Here is a 20,735-nt window from a genome sequence, read left to right as displayed (position 1 = left end):
TTAGTACAACTGTTCAGTTTTCAGGTTCAAGTAAGTTAACCTACACTTTATTAGGAATTAATATTTGTTAGCTGTTGTGTCTTCACATACCTCTAATTTAGAAATGGCTTTCTTGTAACACACTACACTAGATAAATGTAGATCTAATCCAAAGCTTGCACTTAATATAATTAGTTTTAAAGTAAATATAATCTTTCTGTCATAATATTTTTTTTCATTACATGACAAGACAGATGAAATAATTGTTCACCAAATGCCAGCATCTAAAATTTTCCTCTGGAGTGTCTGAAAATTTTAGAGCAATGAACCCTAGCAAAAAAGAGAAGGTGCCTGTTCATGAAGGTTCCTGCTTCTGTTGACTTTAAGCTCCACACGGAATGCACGTTCTCTAGAAACACATTTTTTATGGAATGAAGAATGGGAAATTCTCACCTGTAATCAGAATGTTAAGGAATCTAGTCTTGTTGTTCTGAGGGGCCCAAGAAAGCAGTTGTTTCCCTTCTGCACTCCATCATGAGGCACCACAGAAAACCTTATGTACTTAATATATAAGATTCATCTAGTGCCCTTTGTCTATTCCCACTCTTGGGGTATGTGCTGATAAGTGCAAGTGAGACATCGAAACCTTCTGGTTGAAGTGCCTTTCAGACCACTCCTGCGCCCCTTCCACACTTACTCTCAGCATTTGCTGACTGTGTCTAGATTACATCCCTCTTTTAATAGAGGGATGTAAATTAGGCACTTTGAAAGTGCACATGAAGCGGGGATTTAAATATCCTGCACTTCGTTTGCATAATCGCATCATGGAGCTCTTTTGAACAAGTGCCATTTTGAAAGTAAAACCGTGGTCTAGACGCGGTTCTTTCGAAAACGGCAGGTTTACAGGATCTTTTGAAAAAGCCTGCTGTTTTCGAAAGAACTGCATCTAGACCGCGGTTTTACTTTCAAAATGGCGCATGTTCGAAAGAGCGCCATGATGCAATTATGCAAGTGAAGCATGGGATATTTAAATCCCCGCTTCATTTGCATTTTCGAAGTGCCTAATTTACATCCCTCTATTGAAATAGGGATGAAATCTAGACAGACTGAGAGCATGGCTATAAAAAAAATATGTGGTGCTTATTGCTGTCTTAGTTCCTTTTACTTGCAGTAGTGAAAGGACACGAATCTCTCCAGATTTATGGTGAAATAACGGCCTTTTTTGATTAATTATTGTTAAAAAATGTATATTTAGTTTTAGGATAGTTTAGATTAGTGTGTTATCTTAGAGGAGGAATACTTACTAGTTCTCTTTGGTGGATCCCAGTGTGAAGCAGGATGAGTTTAAGAGGTGTGTGCCACACTATGCTGTCTTTCATCTTTCATCTGCTATGCATGTTTAGAGGCTGAAATGACAAGGTGAGAAATATTCCTTGGCATGCTCTGCTGTCTGCAGCACATTTATTCTTTAGGCCAAAAGGAATGACAGAGTTGACTTCATGTCCTTATGTTACAAGAGGTTTTGTTGGTCAGACTACTGGGATCCAATGAAAGGGAGGATAGGGAGCTGAAAAAATTAAAATTTTAAGTGGAAAAGATTTGTTATGTGGATTATATGGATATTTGATTTAAAATATGGACCAGTGTTTGGCCCCCATGCAACTTATTTTAGAATATTTACTACACTTGAAAGGGATGAGTTTGTCTCCTCCCTTAATATCCACTTAGCAGCAATAGCAGTGTTTCACACTCCAATTAATGGAAAACCTGTATTTTCACTTATGTTGTTGGAAAAACTTTAAAAAGTTTATTGAATTTGTCTCTGCCATTATGGAGCTCTGACCTTCCATGAAGTTTGAACTTTGAATTTTAATTTTTTCAAATTGAATGTTGAATTTTATGTTTCTTCTGTTTGACTCTAATGAGCTGCTTTTTGTTGCTTTTTCTCTAAAGACAGTTTTATAATAGGAATCACTCATGCTAGAACGGTTAGTGATCTACATACTTCAATGGCAGACCCACATTATATTGCTTTTTATAAGGACATGATGATTCTTAGACTGCACCCCAGATTTCTTCTTAAAGTGATTTTGCAGTTTCATGTAAATCATGAAACCAGTATACATTTACCAGTATTCTTTGCAAAGCCTCATATGCATGTGGATTACATTCCTTAGATGCAGAGAGAGCATCTTTTATATCATCTAGATAGAATGAAAAACTTCACTTATGTATCTCATATATGGGTACCTCTAAAAAGGTCAAACCATTTCAGCAAAGACTTTGTCTGAATGGATTAGACCATATCCTGAAGACTTCTAGAGAGACTTTGCTCTTCTTCATCTTAGAGTGTGGTCTATTAAAGTGATTGCTGTATCAGCAGTATGTGCTAAACATATTTCCCTTACTGGAATATACAAAGCTATGTGGAATTTAGTTCATAGTTTGAAACATTACACATTGGATTTGGCAGCCAGATCTGGCACACTGTTTGGCAGAATGGTGCTCCCATCATTCTATAATTAGGAGTGATTCTCCCTGCATCCATTTTATGTGCTGCTTGCCAAACTCACCTAGGAGTGGGAATATGCAGAGGACCCTTGAAGAATAAAGGTTACTTATTAGCATGAGTATTCACATTCTCTGCCTGCCTTCCCTACTCTTCATAGTCCTAATTTTGATATTATTTAGAATTCCACTCCAGCAGAAGGAACTGAGGTAGCAGCGGGTGTCATGTCCCTTTTTAGAGTTATGCCCTCAGAATGTGCTCAAGCATTGGTGGTGGGTGGGTCAGTGGGGCACTCTGACAGACACTGCTGTGAGAACGTGTCATCCTGTCAGCTGCACAGATTGGCACATCTTCCAAAAGTGCGAATACGCATGTTGAAGAACTCCAGTTACGAGTAACCAACCTTTATTTTTCTATATTGCTGTAATTTACACTTTCAGGATTTATATTTTTTTAAAATACAAAAACTCATAGAAATAGGTTGGTACCCAGTTAAGGTTGCTGAAATTTAATATAACCAATAAGCAAAATGTATAACTAATTCATCATTATCAATTTTTTAAAATCCTCAGCATTTAAAAAAATTGAAAGTAACTAGCTCAAGTAATTACATATTTACATAAATGTATGACTTTCAGAGGTAATCATATTTTGGATAAGGAATATTTCTTGGATATTCTTGGATATTTCTTGACACATGAAAATTTACCTTGAATGTTTCCAGTAACATTGGGAGTTAACCTGAGCCAGAAGGCATAATTTAATTTACATAGTTGGATATAAACATATCAATACAATGTGTGCATAAAGTATATAGTATTCACAGTAAGGTTAACAACAATCAGAATTTTTTTGAACTGTATCCTATGAGCATTCAGTTAACCTTAATACATTGTCCAGTCTCTACAAAACAGACACTTACTACCTTCTTCACCTTTATGTTAAAATTGAGTTCATTCAGCCATAGCTGAATGAGCTGGTTGTACTCCTTCAAGGTTTTACAAATTTATGTTACTTACTCTAGGTACAAATCACTGTGATGTAGTACATTCACACAATTTCATTTTTTAATTTGAGGATATACGTAATTTTGATCCTTAGTACTGTCATTAGTTACAAACACAAAGAATCCTTATTAGGTGACTGATTAATCCTTAATCTTCTGCTACTATCTCTTAAAATCTTTTATTCTTGTCCTGCGTAACTCTCTATGTTGGTATTAATTCTTGTTGAAAGGTATTTTGTGATACGTTTATATTCTATACCTAAGGATGCAACTGCAAAATATTGTGTTTTAATTGTGTCTGTCTTGTTCTAGGTAACAATAACAGAGCTTCAGGTAAGGCTTGAATTTCATTAGTTTTATGTTATCTAGATGTTTATATTGTGCTCCTCTAGAGTCTTGTGATAAGAAGTGCTGTTTTTACAATTGCATATATTAACTCATGAAAGGGGGGAAAGGTTAACAAGAAAAAATGTACTTACAATGCAAAAATGTGCAGTATGTGTACAACACTTGATTGATGCATCCCATATGTGACTTTTCTTTTCAGACACAGTTAGCTCAGAAGACAACTCTTGTCAATGATTCCAAGTTGAAAGAGCAGGAGTTCGTAGAGCAGGTAGGGATCTTGTTTGAATAAGAGGAAATAGTGTCCATAAATTCATAGAGTTTAAACCCAGGAGGAACCATTAGATTATCCAGCCTGAGCTTCTGTATATGACGGGCACCCAGGCAAACCCCCTCGTACACACTCTCTCTCTCTCTCTCCCCTACCCCCCACTTCCTCTCTGCCTCCCTCCACAGGCAGACAGTAGTGGAGACTACGGTTCACCCCTGAAAAGTTACTAGCAATCTGACCAGGGGAACATTCTTTCCTGACCCCATGTGTAGTGATCAATTTATCATTTTTGTTTACAGTGTTACATGAAAGTGAGAACAGGCATTTACATGGCATCATTGTAGTCAGTGTCACAATATATTTATATGCCAGATGCTATGAAGATTCATACATGATTTCATCCTTCAGCCACCATTCCAGAGGACATGCATCTATGATGATGGGTTCTGCTTGATAATGCTCTAAATCAGTTTAGACAGACACATGTTCATTTCCATCATCTGAGTCAGTTTCCCAACTGAGGATTGTTAATCTTTTTTGGTGGTTCAGGTTCTGTAGTTTCTTCATAGAAGTGTTACTCTTTTAAGACTTCTGAAAGCATGCTCCACATCCTATCACACAGATTTTGGAAGGCACCTCGGATTCTTAAACCTTGGGTTGAGTGTTGTAACTATATTTAGAAATCTCACGTTGGTACCTTCTTTGCATTTGTGAAATCTACAAGGAAAGTGCTCTTAAAACAAACAACATGTGCTGGGTCATCTGAGACTGCTATAACAAAATATATGGCAGAATGCATGTAAAACAGAGCAGAAGAAATTTAATTTTCCCCCAAAGAGTTCAGACACAAATTTAATTAACACCTTTGTTTAATGAGCCTTATCAGCATGGAAGCATGTCCTTTAGAATGGTGATGAAAATTTGATGGGGCAAACAAATGTTTAGCATAGTTGGCACATAAATACCTTGTAGTGCTGGCTACAAAAGTGTTATGTGGATGTCTGTTCTTGTTTTCAGGTGACATTGTAAATAAAAAGTGGGCCACTTTATCTCCTGTAAATGCAAACAAAAATGTTCGTCTTCGCGATTAGCTGAACAAAATGTAGGACTGAGTAGACTTACAGGTGCTAAAGTTTTACATTGTTTTGTTTTTGAGTGCAGTAATGCAACAAGAAAAAGTATAGTTGTAAACTGTACTTTCACAATAAAGAAATTGCACTACAATAATTGTATGAAGTGAATTGAAAAATACTATTTCTTTTGTCCTCTTTACAGTGCAAATATTTGTAATAAAAATAATGTAAAGTAAGCATTGAACACTTTGCATACTGTGTTGTAATTGAAATCGGTATATTTGAAAATGTTGAAAAATATCCAAAATACATAATTAATTTTTCATTGGCATTGTTTAATAGTGTGATTAAAATTGTGATTAATCATGGTGAATTTTTAATCCTAATTTTTTTAAAGTTACCAGCCCTAAATTAGAAGATTGACAAATAATTTGATCTGTTATTTTTTTCCTTTCCACAGGAGAGCTAAATGTTGCTTAACATCTAGCCTTAAAATGTAATTTTCAGAATTTTGTAGTCTTTAACCCCTGTATAGTATAGTGTGGAAACAGAGTTTTTAGTGTTTTCTTTCCATACAGATAAAAAAAGCATCCCACTTACATGGATGGTTGAGATGTTCATGTTGTATATCTGAAAGTCATTTAAATTATGTTTAATTTTCATTGTTTATATTAATCAATTGTCCTTTTGTGACTGTTTAGATTAATACGCTAGAAGACCGATTGAAAAATTATGAGAAAAATATGTATGTCGCAGCAGTTGGATCACCATATAGAGGTAAGGAAAACTTATTTCACCACACAGTAAATAAAATAATCCTTTAGAGGAAATGGTCACACCTCACATAGCTTGAAAATGTTATTAAAATCTTTTTGCTTAATGTGACATTCAATAATTGCATAATGTCTGCTCCTTTGAAGTACTCCCTCTCCACTCCCCCTTTGCTGCTTCTGTCTGATAGAGGGGAATCAAGCAAATGCTTATCAGAAAGTCAGTTGACTAGTTATCGGATAGTCAACTAGTCCTTAACATCCTTAGTAAATGCACAACTGTGTGTGGGTTTCCTGAGAGCCGTTCATTAAACTTGCATATAAAATTAAACAAGGATGATAATTTTTGAAGAACGTAGTTTTCCCCCTTTGTCCTAGATACAGAGATCAGTGTTTTCTGGTTGGTACACTTTGTGGAGGTTGCTCCTTTTCTTGTGGATCTATTAAGCTATTTTTTCTGAAATGTCCATTCTGTCAAACATTTGGGAAAGTGCTGACAAAAGTTAAAGCAAGCTAAATATGATTGGAATTTCCAAAGACCACCTCTAGAATTAGGACTAATAGAAGAACATATTTGTTGTTATGATATCAGATTAGAAACTGATATAGTTAAAGCTGTAAAAAAAATCCAAACTTTTATGTGCAAGTATTTACTAGTGTAAAAGTATTTATATTGACATGTCTTAGTTAGATTAGTCCCCATTCTACAATACATTATATTTTTATTTTTGTCTTCTATCTTTCTTGATATAGATTTTTGTTGCATTCTTTCCCTTATATCTTTTAATAGCTAATTATATCTTTTTGAAATATATCTAAAGATAAAGTTTTAAAGATTTACTGATTAGTAGGTAAAGTGTGTACCATAATAAGTGTACCAGATTTAATGGTGGTTATTACGGCATATGCTGTGATAAACACATAACTAATAATTGTGTTACTGTAATTGAATTGATTTTGCTGTTGTGCATTTTGGATTTGCTCCAAATGAAGGAATGATTAGAAAATGCTGAGTCAGGTTAATACAGATGATGGTGCTTGAAATGGATCACAAGAGGCACCATCCAGACAATCTGGCACATATCTGTCATGCTCTGAAATGGCTTAAAGCCAGGAAATTATTTTATTGGAGAAGAAAAGTACTCGAAGTAGAAAGCAAATTTTCAGTAGAGAAGGAATATGAAAATACTGCCAATGCATGTATCAACACTGAAAGAGAGAACTTCTATGACATACATAAACTGAAACTTGATTTGGGAAACTCTGAAAGCAAAGTGATTTATAGGTCTAGACAGGAATATTTTACAACTATAATGAGAAGATGAAGAGGCTGCCAACATATAAGGTCTGCAGTTGATTCTAAATACAGGCCTATAGGATGTGGGTATAGTAATCTCTCTGAGGCTCCAGTAAAAACCAAAGCCTATAGGTCTGGTGACACTTAAATAGTAGTTGAGCAGTTGATCACTATACTATTTCTAATCAAGGGAGAAATGTTAATCTCTTGGATAGAGAATTTTGACAGATCTACAGTGAAGGGAAACCACTTAACAGCTGTTTTATATAAAACATTTTTTAATTCTGATCAGTATTTGGAGTTGCTAAAATGTTTTCCTTATTCTCTATGGATGGTGAACATATGGAAAAGGAAAGTACTATAGTAGTCTTATGAGGAATTCATAGGTGACCATGTGCACTCAATGTTCTTAGTCCAAATTCATTAATAATTTATTAATTAATTAAATCTGACACTCTCCCATGTCTTTTGCTGTATCTCTCTTCTGCATAATAATATAAGCCATATATTCCCATCTTCTTGGCTGCATTTTCTCCTTCCTGGTTTATCCTCGCCCCTTTACAGTTCCAGCTTGATCCACCTGTTCCTTTTTCCCTCTCCACCCAATATTCCCCCCTTCTTCCATCAGCACAAAGGTAGGTCCCACATCTGTTTGTTCCTTCTTACCTCTGGTTACATGTACTTCAGCCCTCTTCCATCCCCACCACCTGAGGCGGCCTGTGGATGTAGGCAACCTTGGCAGTTACCTAGGGCGCCGCGTTAAACGTGGTGCCCAATGATGACGTCACACCATTGAGGGCTATGGAGGCAGGGGCACCGATCGCGCATTCTGCCTAGGGCGCCAGTTGCCAGCAGTTCTCCTTGAACCGCTCCTGCCCACCACATTTGTTCCCTTTCACCACCATCCTAATCTCACACCCATCTTCTTTGCCCCCATCCCCAGCTTTCCCTTTCTGTTGGTGTCCCTGGAATACCTACTCCATATCTAAAAAGATCTGGCATCTGTGATCCTCTTCATGTTTCACTGCCTCTAGCTCAGGGGTTCCCAACCTGGGGTATGCGTACCCCCAGGGGGTACGAGAATCTTGTCAAGGAGGTACGGGGAATATTTGGTAAATACCTAGATTATCCTAATTGAAATATTCCAAAATTAGTAGTGTTAGTGAAAAAAATTGTGGATTCTAGAGTTGAGAATTTATTTCTTTTCATATTGAATAGAGGGAGTATGAGAAGGTTTACTAAAAGCCAAGGGGGTACGGGGACCGAAAAAGGTTGGGAACCCCTGCTCTAGCTCCTGGCTGTCACCAAGGCCTGGATCTCCTCATCTGACAATGCTTTGCTAGTGGTCCTGTCTAAGAGGTACTGCTCTGGATCAGACATGAATGGGATTATTGGGCTTCTCTTCCATTCTTGCTGTTTTGACCTTCACCCTTTTTTCCCTTCCCACTCTTTCAAACAGCAGTGCATCAGACCCTTCCCGCCTTTCCACCTCCATGTTGCTTTCATCTATTGTCCTTCCAACTTATCCCCATCAGCCTTCCTCTGATTTCAACTTTCAAGTTCTCTTCCTCTATTCACAGTCCAGTGTTCATCCTCTCCAACCTTATCTTTCAGATTGAACACCCCTCTGAATCCTTAGCTGCACATTTGCTCAGTTTACCTGTAACCTGGTTCAATTCTTATCATTCATATTAAGGGCTGTTCAAGAATCTTGGTCTTTACTATGCATTGCGCTCTCCCTCCCTCCATCCCTCCCTCCAGCCCAAACCTAGTCCCTTTCAGCATCGCTCATCAGCCCCCTTCCTCACACCCTGTCTCTTGGCCTTTCTGATGTCTCCTTGCCTGCTCTTAGCCCTCTTCTCCCTTACTGCTGTTGATATGGTTGTTAATGCTCTCCATTCTTCATTTTCCCCCACCATTGAGTCATTTCCCCTACCCCTCTAATCACAAAGTTCACCCTTTCCTGCTCTCCAGCTACACCCCCAACAGCAGCTTTCTTTGTTCCTCTGGTCATACTATGGAACATCTTTGGTGGATATTCTGTAATTCTACAGATTCGTTCTCTCCTTCTTCAGTTCTGCCATCTTCCTAGCTAAACAGTCTACTTCTCCAACTTAATTGAACCTCATGTCCTCAATTACAGCTGCCTTTTTGCTGCATTTAACTTGCTCCTCAAACCCTTATTTCATCCTCCCTTTACTTATTTCTCTGCACAAGATTTTGATTCTTTTTTAAGGAGGAATTTGTCAAAATATTACATGATTTTTACCTCCCCCCTTCAATAATGTTCGTGTCATCTCTCAGATGCAGAAGTTTCTCAGCTGCTCTCAGGCCCGTGGCATCCTCTTCATCTTGAGTGTCTGACTAGGTCCTTGAATTCATTCTATGTCTTAATCTTTCTTATAACATCTCTAAGAGATGGCATTTCCAGTCCATCCACATAGCTAAAACTATTATCCAGGCCCTCATTCTCACATCTCAATTACTATGACATTCTTTTCTCTGGCCTTGATGAATCCCTTCTTGCCCCCACTCATATCCATTCAGAATGCTGCTGCAAAGTTTGTATCTTTGCATCTGTCTTCTGGCTCCTCATTCTCTATTGCATCAAACATAAGGTACTTGTCTTCATTTTCAAGACCCTGCTCATTCACTGTTGAGATGTCGACTCCCACCTCCATCAGTTAATAAAACCAGCCTCCATCACACATGTATTAAATTTTTAAATGAGCACCTTCATGCTCTTTTGCATGTTTCCCCTTGTGCTGGGGAGCAGCTCCCCATAAACATGCACAAAGCAATTTCATTATCTTCCTTTAAATCCCTCCTTATGACTCTCTTTTGCCATGATGCCTACAAAAAACTTGACAATGGTGAGGCTACTGGCTTCTAGAGACCCCTGTCTTAAACACGGACCAATATTATCTCCTTGTTTCCTTGTACGCCCCTATTGGTTAATGTGGATCCATCTGTTGTTTTATACTTACGTCGTACAGCACCTAGTATAATGGGGGTCCAGGATTCAAGCTTGTAGGTATTCTGATCATATAAATAATATCACACTGTCAGGGAGGGAAATGCAATTGGAAAGAATATTAAAAACTGGAGATTTATTCTGTCTACCTCTCAACTATCCCATCACTTTCAGCACCTCAACCTGTTTGCTTATCTTTTTAAATTAGACGATTTTACTCTATCAGCTATATGAAATAAAACCTTTGCATATAGAGGTTTGATCTTGAGGAAGGTACTGACTAACCCAGCTTTCAATAAGCTCAGAACTACAGAGGCTTACTTAAGGATCTTACAGTTTAGAATACTAATTAGACCAATTTATCCTGTGTATTTATTCAGATTTTAAAATAAGGAACTAAATTGGTTTCATTTTTTTTATTTACATGAGCTGACATGCTTCTGAATGAAATTGTAATGGAGGAAGTTTGCAGCAGCACTCAAGCAAATTCTGTTTTAAATGTATCTATTACTGTGTATTGGTGTAGAAAAAAGGCATTTGACACAATTGTTCAAATTAATACGTTTCACTATTTTATTATATTTTGTTCCAGTCATTTTGTAAGTGAGAGTAATTTTGCATTATAAGAGTGACTGTCAGTATAAATATAGTCTTACTTTTGTTTACACAGATGGGAATCTCTGCCATGCTGATGTCTCTCTCTTTGGAGAGCCTACTGAGTTTGAATACTTGCGGAAGGTGCTGTTTGAATATATGATGGGCCGTGAGACAAAGGTATGGAATGCTCTACGCTGTGATGTGACATATGGTTTGGATTAGAATTGAATTTTTCTCACTCTTGCTGCATAGGTTTTGAGCACTGTATATTTGCTATTGATGGAATGCTATGATGGTAGTAGACAGTGTGTCAAGAACACGATTTCAGTCTTGTTCAGAGTTTGAATGCTAGATCGTTATTTTTGAGCCTTCTGATGTTGTTTTGACACCAAACGTCAGCAATAACAGTTGTACTGAACTATATCTTGTAAACAGTTTTGAAGGTTCAGAAACATCTTCCCCCCAAAAAAATCCCTCTCCCAAGGTCATGTATCTTTTCTGGGTGGTGTTTTTTTTTTGGGGGGGGGGGGGTAGAGACTCCACTCCCGGGACATCCATTGGGCATTAGCTTTTTATATTGACAGAACAAAGCTATTCCAAAAGACATTACAGCTGTTTGGAGCAGTGGCAGACAAGATGAAAGGCCAGCCAGACCTATCTCAGCATATCTTATCATGGGGTGGTCTCCTATATCCACAAATGCTATGGCCTTGAGAGTGTGCCTCTACTTCCTCTCTCCACGCATTCCATGAGAGCAGAAGCCTCTTCTACAGTGTTCCTGTCTCAGATCCCTACCCAGGAAATTTGCAGAGTGGCGACCTGGTCTTCCAGCCATACCTTTGCTGCTCACTGCACCATTACTCATCAGGCTACAACCAATGCACCATTCACGCAAGTAGTGCTCTAGTCAGTACAAGACTGTGACCCTGCCGCGTGATCTCAGGCTTGTGTGTCACCCGATTGGAATTCACATAAACGAGAACTGTTGTTCTTCAAGATGTATTATTCATGTCCATTCCAGAACCCCCCTTTCCTTCTATGGGAGTGACAGCAAGAAGGAGCCAAGGAGTGGGCGGGTCAGCAGGGTCCTATATTGAGCACATAGAAGTGCCAAACCAGGGAGCACCCAGACCAGCCCTACAGAAGCTGGTAGGGAGAAATCTTTTGCTACCATGCACGTGTGCACACACCTGATTGGAATGGACATGAACAACACATCTCACAAAACAAAAGTTACGGGAGGTAAATAACTGCTTTTTCTGCTTATGACTCTTTTCGTAAGAGGATGTCAGAACACTTTGCTGTATCAATGCAGCATACTGCACACCTGCCAAGAATGTTTCCACAAATGAAGTTCTGCTGTTATATCTGGAACCTGCTTGTGCAGTAGCTTATTTTCGTTTTACAAGGAATCAAGCTGATATAAACACAGTTGAGTTGTACTAGGGATGTTAAGATGTGATTAATTGGCTAATCGAGTAGACGATAGAATTTTTATCAACTACTTTGGGGCAACCTCCTCTGACCCCCCACCTACCCTCCACACTGCAGCTTGTGTTAGAGGCAGGAGCATTGCGGGTAGGCAGGCGGCACAGAGGCAGCAAGGGGAGGAATGCGACTAGTGGACTACTGGCTTATATCCCTAAGTTGTACAACATTATTTTATGTGATTTAAAAATGTATCTTGTAAGTGCCACAGAGATTAAGATTGGCCATTGGAAGAGATCTCCTTGGCTGAATCTTTTGCAACAATATCTGCAGTGTTGTTTTATGAAAGGGCTTGAGCTTTGTGTTGACTACAGAACTTACATTGTATGGTGGCAGCAGTTTTCGCTAATACAGGGGTGGGCAATAGTTTTTGATAGGAGGCCACTCCAAGAATTTGGAAAGTGGTCAAGGGCCGCATGATATTATTGGCGGCAGTGCGGGGTCTGAGATGGAGGTTGGGTGCAGAATGGAGCTTAGGGTAAGGGATTGGGGTGCAGGCAGGAGAATGGAGTCTAGGAGGGTGTTTGGGTGAAGGAGGCAGTTGTGACCTAGGGCAGAGGACTAGGGTGCAGGGTTTTGGGATGTGAGCTAGGGTAGGAGGGGATTGTGATTTCAGGCAGGAGATTGGGATGCCAGATCTAGGAAGGGGTATGGGTACAAGAGGGGGGCAGAAGGTTTGGATTTGTGGAGTAGCGGGGCAGGAGTGGGGGAGGGATGGCAGACATTTGGGGAAGGGAAGGGCTGGGGTGCCAGAGGCAGGCTCTGACCAGGAGACTTACCAGCCAGCAGCCAAACCTGCCTGCCTGCAGAGCTAAAGGCTTCCAGAACTTAAAATGTTTCTGCCTGCTCAGCCATACGCTTGAGTCAGTAACTGAGCAGGAGGGAAAGGGGGTTGTGCTTCGTGACTGCCTGTTGTTCAAACAGGCAGCTCCCATTGGCCAGTTTCTGTCCAGAAACTGGCCAATGGGATTGTGCTGGGAGCAGGAGCAGCATCTAAATCTTCTCCTCTCCCCTCTGGTTTTTCAAGAGAAATGCCCCACAGCTGTATTTCTGAGTGGTATGTTGGGCAAGCAGGGGAGCCTGCCTGGGGCTCTCAACAGTCTCTGCAGGCCTGACCTGGTGGCTTGGTGGGCCAGATCCAGCCTACGGGCCGTATTTTGCCCAGGCCTGTGCTAATACAAACTGAAGAATCTTTGTTTTCATAAAATCCATATAGCAACAAATGAGATGTAAAACTACACTGTAAGAACATAAGAACAGCCGTACTGGGTCAGACCAAAGGTCCATCTAGCCCAGTATCCTGTCTACCGACAGTGCCAGTACTAGGTGCCCCAGAAAGGGTGGACCGAAGACAATGATCAAGCGATTTGTCTCCTGCCATCCCTCTCCAGCCTCTGACAGACAGAGGCCAAGGACACCATTTTATCCCCTGGCTAATAGCCTTTTATGGACCTAACCTCCATGAAATTATCTAGCTTCTCTTTAAACTCTATTATAGTCCTAGCCTTCACAGTCTCCTCTGGGAAGGAGTTCCACAGGTTGTCTACACGCTGTGTGAAGAAGAACTTTCTTTTATTACTTTTAAACCTGTTCCCCATTAATTTCATTTGGTGTCCTCTAGTTCTTCTATTTAGGGAACTAATAAATAACTTTTCTTTATCCGCCCTCTCTACACCACTCATGATTTTATATACCTCTGTCATATCTCCCCTCAGTCTCCTCTTTTCTAAACTGAAAAGTCCCAGTCGCTTTAACCTCTCCTCATATGGGACCCGTTCCAAACCCCTAATCATTTTAGTTGCCCTTTTCTGAACCCTTTCCAAGACCAAAATATCTTTTTTGAGGTGAGGAGACCACATCTGTACACAGTATTCAAGATGTGGGCGTACCATAGTTTTATACAGGGTCAGTAAGATATTCTGGGTCTTATTTTCTATCCCTTTCCTAATAATTCCTAGCATCCTATTTGCCTTTTTGACCGCCGCTGCACAGTGTGTGGAAGTTTTCAGAGAACTGTCCACGATAACTCCAAGATCTCTTTCCTGATTTGTCGTAGCCAAATTAGCCCCCATCATACTGTACGAATAGTTGGGGTTATTTTTCCCAATGTGCATTACTTTACACTTATCCACATTAAATTTCATTTGCCATTTTGTTGCCCAATCACTCAGTTTGGTGAGATCTTCTTGGAGTCCCTCACAGTCTGCTTCTGTCTTGACTATCCTAAACAGTTTGGTATCATCTGCAAACTTTACTACCTCACTGCTTACCCCTTTCTCCAGATCATTTATGAATAATTTGAAAAGGATTGGTCCCAGGACTGACCCTTGGGGTACACCACTAGTTACCCCTCTCCAATCTGAAAATTTACCATTTATTCCTACCCTTTGTTTCCTGTCTTTTAACCAGTTCTCAATCCAAGAAAGGACCTTCCCTCTTATCCCATGGCCATGTAATTTACACAAGAGCCTTTGGTGAGAGACCTTGTCAAAATTTTATGAAAATCCAAGTATACTATATCTACTGGATCCCCCTTGTCCGCATGTTTAACCCCTTCAAAGAACTCTAACAGATTAGTAAGACAGGATTTCCTTTTACAGAAGCCATGTTGACTTTTGTCCAACAAATTATGTTTTTCTGCATGCTTCACAATTTTATTCTTTACTATTGTTTCGACTAATTTGCCCGGTACTGAAGTTAGACTTACTGTACATCTTACTCTTTGCAGTGGCTTCCACTGATGTTATTAAAACATACAGAACTTCGTTAAAGAAATAATTTTAGCTGTTAAAAAGCAATTTAATCTTTCCGTATGCATGATTAATTGCTTACAAACCATTAACTTTTTTTTTCTTCAGACAATGGCAAAGGTTATAACCACTGTGCTGAAGTTTCCAGCCGACCAAGCTCAGAAGATCTTAGAACGAGAAGATGCTCGACCATTGGTAAGCCTTACTCATAGACTGAATATATGAACATTGGCTGGTAGGCATAGGTGAGGGAACCAACACCTTTTCTTTCCTCAGATGAGTTTCCCATTGTAGAAGTAGGCTTGCATTTATGACAAAAGAAAAAAGGGCCTTGTGTCTACTGATCTGTTCCATTGTTGGTCTAGTACTAGATGGTTGTGACAATGGTGACTGTGTAGCCAATGTACAGACATTTTTGTTGTGCCATTTATCATTATTAAAAGCAGAAATGGTAACTTCTTAGTACAATAGTACTTCTATTAGTAGAGCCTTCCCTAGACCAACTGAAGAGGGAAAGTGCTGAATATAGCCAACATAGATGAATCCTTAAAATGCCTTTTTAAAAATGGACAACAAACAATGAAAGCCTGTTCAGCTCTCCCAGTATGGGATACGTCATTTGAGCATAGAGAAGTCTAGGTTTTGGAAGGGCCAGAATGGAGCTCATCCTGTACTAGTGTCTCTCCTTCCCCCTTACTGGTCTTGACTCCCTCTGTTCATTTTAGAGACAGATAAGATTATTATTTTAGGTAGTTGTATGCAAGAAATCAAACACATTGATCTATTTGAAACAAACTAAAATGTCTTCAATTTATCTGCTGAGTTACTTAGTTACTGTTCACATAACAGGTTAAACACAAGAAGCAAAATTAGAAATTTTTGTTGGTTTGTTAGCAGAGGTGTTGGAGGTGTGGTCTTCTGTTTGAAAGAAACGATACTGTAATAGCAACAAAGGTATCAATACATAGTCTGTTTCAGCCCAGACTCGGCCAATTCATCCCAAACTCCAAATATTTTATTTAAAGTACTGTAGTAAAATAAAAAGAGTATAACTTCCCCTCTCAGCTAAGCAGTCCTTGTACAGAAAATAGCTTCACTGTATTGTCTAGACTGATGAACACCATGCTTGTATTAAAATAATTTAATCAAATATTGAGAGAAATAACTGTTACCTTTTTAACCACCTCATAGACCTTCAAAATTAAACTTTTTTAACCAGTTTGTTGTTGTTTTTATTAGTTTATTAATCTGCCTGGACTAGCACCTATTTAGATGTTTACTAAACTTTTTGATGTGCTTGTGTGTAAGAAACAGAATTAGGCTGCTAGGATTAGACTAACCAATCCAAGCATATTAATTAATAATCAGTTGATATAGCGCTTCTCTCTATTTTGTAATAGAGTGATGATTGTTTTTGGAGAACAAGTACTGAACATTTAAATTTCCTTTTTAGTGGAATAAATGGTCTATATTAGAGCATAAAGATACATTTTTTAAAGAAGCATGGAATGCTTTCATTATTCTGATAAGGAATCTTATTCCTATTAACTTTTGTCTTAAAGATTATAAAGTGTAAATTGTCAATTTGTTTTGCTACTGAAAAAAAACACAACACTACAGTAAGTTAAGGATATTTTTTAGTGTCTGATTTTTCCTCTATAATGGGGTATATCTAAGAGTTTCTCTTGAAAGTTTAAAAACAAATCACAGATGAATTGACCTAGGATATCGTCCTTGATACATTTAGTATTTACTTCAGGGTTGTTTCTGTCTAATCCTCTCAGCCTCATATGTAAGCACAAGATGTTCACTGCCATCATATTTGTGCTATTAATAAAGTATTCCAATAAGCTGTTTTCTTCCTGGCTTTGTAGTTTACCTCACCTCGCAGTGGTATCTTCTGAATATTCCATCAGTCTGTGCTTAGTTAGCATGTGGGTGAGTGAAGCTTAATATGTGTATTGTGATTTATTTGAAGGTCAAATCTATAGCATGCAATTAATTACCCTTCTGCTAGATTTTTCTTTCTCTCCTCCCAGGTTTTGTTAATAATTACTCAGTGCTCTTTGTACAGCAAGCTTGCAATATACCCCTAAACTGTGTACAGGCAGTCCCCAGGTTACGTACAAGATAGGGACTGTAGGTTTGTTCTTAAGTTGAATCTGTATGCAAGTCGGAACTGGCGTCCAGATTCAGCTGCTGCTGAAACTGACCAGCGGCTGACTACAGGAAGCCCGAGGCAAAGTTGCTCTGCCCCGGGCTTCCTGGAATCAGCCGCTGATAAGTTTCAACAGGCTTAATCTGGATGCCAGTTCTGACTTACATACATATTCAACTTAACCCCAGGCGTCCCCAAGTCAGCTACTGCTGAAACTGATCAGCGGCTGATTCCAGGAAGCCCGGGGCAGAGCAACTCTGCCTCGGGCTTCCTGTAGTCAGCCGCTGGTCAGTTTCAGCAGTGGCTGACATGGGGACGCCTGGGGCAGAGCAGCTGGGGTGCTGCTGGGCTGCTCCAGTAGCACCGCTCCTCGGCGCTACTGGACCAACCCAGCAGCACCCAAGCTGCTCTGCCCCATGCGTCCTGATTCAGCCGCTGCTGAAACTGACTAGCAGTGGCTGAATCAGGATGCCTGGGGCAGAGCAGCTGGGGTGCTGCCGGGTTGGTCCAGTAGCGCCCAGAGCGGCGCTGCGGGACCAACCGGCAGCGCCCCAGCTGCTCTACCACAGGTGTCTGGAGAAAAGCCTGGTCTGCTGGGGGGGGGGGGGGGGGGGAGGGGCGCACTAGCTGCGACCCCTCCCCCCCAGCAGACCAGAGAGACGCGGAGCAAAGCCGTGGAGCACGCGGGCAGCGGGACAGCCCAGACGCGCCGCGGCTGTCCCGCTGCTGGCGTCCTCCGCGGCTTTGCTCCCCATCTCCCTGGTCTGCAGGGGGGGACTACCCCCCAGCAGACCAGGGAGACGCGGAGCAGCTTTTCTCGCCCCGTAGGAGGCATCCTAGGCGTCCCGCCGCTCCTGTCCTCCGGGGCGAGTAAAGCCCCGTTCGTAACTGAGGATCCGACATAAGTTGGATCCGCGTAACTCGAGGACTGCCTGTATCATATTTCGGTTTACAAAGCTAAGTTTGCAGCAAGTAAGCCTCAGTTTCAAGATTAATATATTTTTCTGATCTGAGGCTAGTTCTCATTTTTTCAAATACTGATTCAGAGCTGTACAAACATCAGGTATATCAAAAGGGAGTAGAAAAAGATTCTTAATCAAACAGATTCTAATACAAAGTATGTTGAACTTGGCTTTATTCTGTTTGTGCTTTTATCATTTTCTGGGCTACTTATTTGAATAAGCAAATTGGTAAGTCAAATTACTGTAATATGTTTGCTTACTTTGGGGCTTAAAATGGATCCTTATGACATATAACATTCAAAAGAGACCCTAATTTTATACGTAAATGAACTATTGCATATGTGGGCCGTGGTCCAGTAAGACACTTAAGCATGTGCTTAAGTTCAAGTTGGCTTCATATTAGACTTTACTGTTCCTGAAAATTGTTGAAGTGTCAGTAATGACAGGGGAAAAAATACTTTTTGATACCATGACAGAAAACAGATTGAGATGCAGTTTCTATTACTTTTTCTGTGGCCTTGTTGAAAAAAAGGTTTTGTCCTTTCTAGCTGTAAAACAATTTTCTTCCTCATTCAGAAGGAGCAAAGAAGTGGCTTGATGCTGACATGTCAGCAAACACGTTATTTTACTAATGTAAATAAGACCAGGGCATGTAACTCTAATGTAATCTAGCAGAATCTCATTACAAGAATAAATAGTGCTATTCTAGTTTTTCCAAAGCTTTATTGGATTATGACAGTTTATTGCCCTCCAAATATGACATTCTTGCCTCCAAGTAACTTATGATCAAAGGGATGGTGTCTGCATTGCAAATGTGGGGTGTACACTCCTTGATTAAGTACGAGAGATTTATGTCCACGATTGGCCAAGGCAGGAATTGTTTTGAGTTGTGGCATTGTTACTTTCCTGTCATCTTAACTAAATAGCTTGACAGGAAAGAAGGGGGAATAAATAACATTTTTTCTCATTCTGAAAGTCAGTTTTGTATTTTATTTAACTAGGCATTATATTCAAATGCAATATGTCGTTTCCAGGTGGGTCTGAAGTCTTTTACACAACTTCTCAGTTGTTTTGACTGAAATACATTGAAATTAAATTGCTTGCCCATGGTCTGAGAACAAGTCAAGTCATTTTTCCTGATCTCAAATTCAAGTTATTTTTGTCTCCTACTCCTTCTGTGTAGAAAGCAGCATCCAGATTCAGTTGTTTTCCTGATTGATTTATTTTAATACTAAAAGTGCTTGTAATTTTTTCTTTACAGTGTAACATTCATTTATTTGCCTTTATTTTCTTCTCTCCCCCTCCCCCCCCAGTCGTGGCTACGACCATCTTGAAGAAATTGTGATAGCAAGGTCTTTTGACAGTGCTGCTTAGAAATACATTCATATCACTGTTCTCCATTGAGAATGGGCAAGAGGAAAAACTATTATTCACGGTCCCAGATGGAGCAGCAAGACAGGAAAAAATCAACACACACTTTGGACCATGAATATAGTTAAAATGCCTTGAGAAGAGATGCTAATCAGTGGTAATCTGGTGGCGAGTCTTTTTTCTCCTCATACATATTGAATACTGTCTTCTATTTTGTGTTAAAGGTTATTTTTTTAAAGGGGAGAAAAAAGACTGTAACCCTGAAAGACTTTGTCCCACTCTTGTATCTCACTGGGTGTTTTAGGAGTTGAACACAATGGTTTATCTCTTCTATTTATTTTGAATTTCTTGATGGAATGAATTGTGCAATATATTTTTGGGTGGATAGCAATTAGTGGGTGATTCCTGTTGGATTAGGCCATTTTTGTTTGAATATTTTCTTCCAATTTGATCTTTTGATTGTTTGCTAAAGGCCATTTCTTTAAGCTTTTGCTTACAATAAATCCAAATTTTATTACCTCATTTGTCTACTCTTAGCTTTTGTACTTACATTTTCTGGAGAAGAAATACACTACTGTAAATTGTAAATAGTTAATACATAACTGTATCATATGCTATCTGTGACTGGCAATGAGAATCTGGCAGGATCTGAGATGAAATAAAATTTTATTTACTATACAGTTTTGGAATAGTGTGGTCATTGCACATATAACTTCCTGCTAGAAGCCCTCTCTCTTTCCATGTTATGGAAAACAATCGCATTCCAGGCACATCCCATTGTCCTGGCATAACCAAACCCTGACCTTGTTTTATGTTATGATAAAAGGAAGCTGCATACCGAATTTGGTGATCCTAGCTATTACTGTTTAAGAGGAGTTCTTGAACAAACAGACAGTCAGGCAGACTTGCTTGCTCACAGACTACAGTTACGCTGCCATTTTTTTTGTGGAAGAGGATATGCAAATCGTGCTCTCATTTGCATATCATCTTCCAATTCATTTTGTGGAAGAGGTTTTGCTGATAAAAAGCCCCATGTAGATGGGGCCATTTGTCAGAAAAAAAACCTCTTTTGCAAGATCCTGTAAACCTCTGTTGACTCAATGACAGACACAGAAAATATGATGAACTGGAAAGTGAGGGAGTCAGTATATTTTGTTATACCCTTATGGTTATTGGAATACAAAA

At 39.5% G+C, this 20,735-nt stretch overlaps 1 protein-coding gene across 5 annotated transcripts in view; it reads left to right on the top strand.

Moving 5' to 3' along the window:
• GOLGA4 (golgin A4) overlaps window positions 1-20,228 on the top strand; it is a 103,828-nt gene extending 83,600 nt beyond the window's left edge. For 4 of the 5 annotated variants that reach the window (XM_075921788.1, XM_075921787.1, XM_025185123.2 and 1 more), the window contains 7 exons: window positions 3,807-3,827; window positions 4,042-4,110; window positions 5,885-5,960; window positions 10,895-10,998; window positions 15,168-15,254; window positions 16,934-16,997; window positions 19,493-20,228. In XM_075921788.1, coding sequence (XP_075777903.1) covers window positions 3,807-3,827; window positions 4,042-4,110; window positions 5,885-5,960; window positions 10,895-10,998; window positions 15,168-15,254; window positions 16,934-16,963 — 387 coding nt within the window. In that variant the 3' untranslated portion in view covers window positions 16,964-16,997; window positions 19,493-20,228. The remainder of the gene's footprint in view (window positions 1-3,806; window positions 3,828-4,041; window positions 4,111-5,884; window positions 5,961-10,894; window positions 10,999-15,167; window positions 15,255-16,933; window positions 16,998-19,492) is intronic. The other variant, XM_075921786.1, reaches the window with a different exon arrangement.
• Window positions 20,229-20,735: the final 507 nt, after the last annotated feature.

The sequence above is a fragment of the Pelodiscus sinensis genome, chromosome 2 (genome assembly GCF_049634645.1).
Source record: "Pelodiscus sinensis isolate JC-2024 chromosome 2, ASM4963464v1, whole genome shotgun sequence".
Classification (NCBI taxonomy): Eukaryota; Metazoa; Chordata; order Testudines; family Trionychidae; genus Pelodiscus; species Pelodiscus sinensis.
Note: the sequence above shows the minus strand (reverse complement) of the source record. Positions and strands in the feature narration are given on the sequence as shown.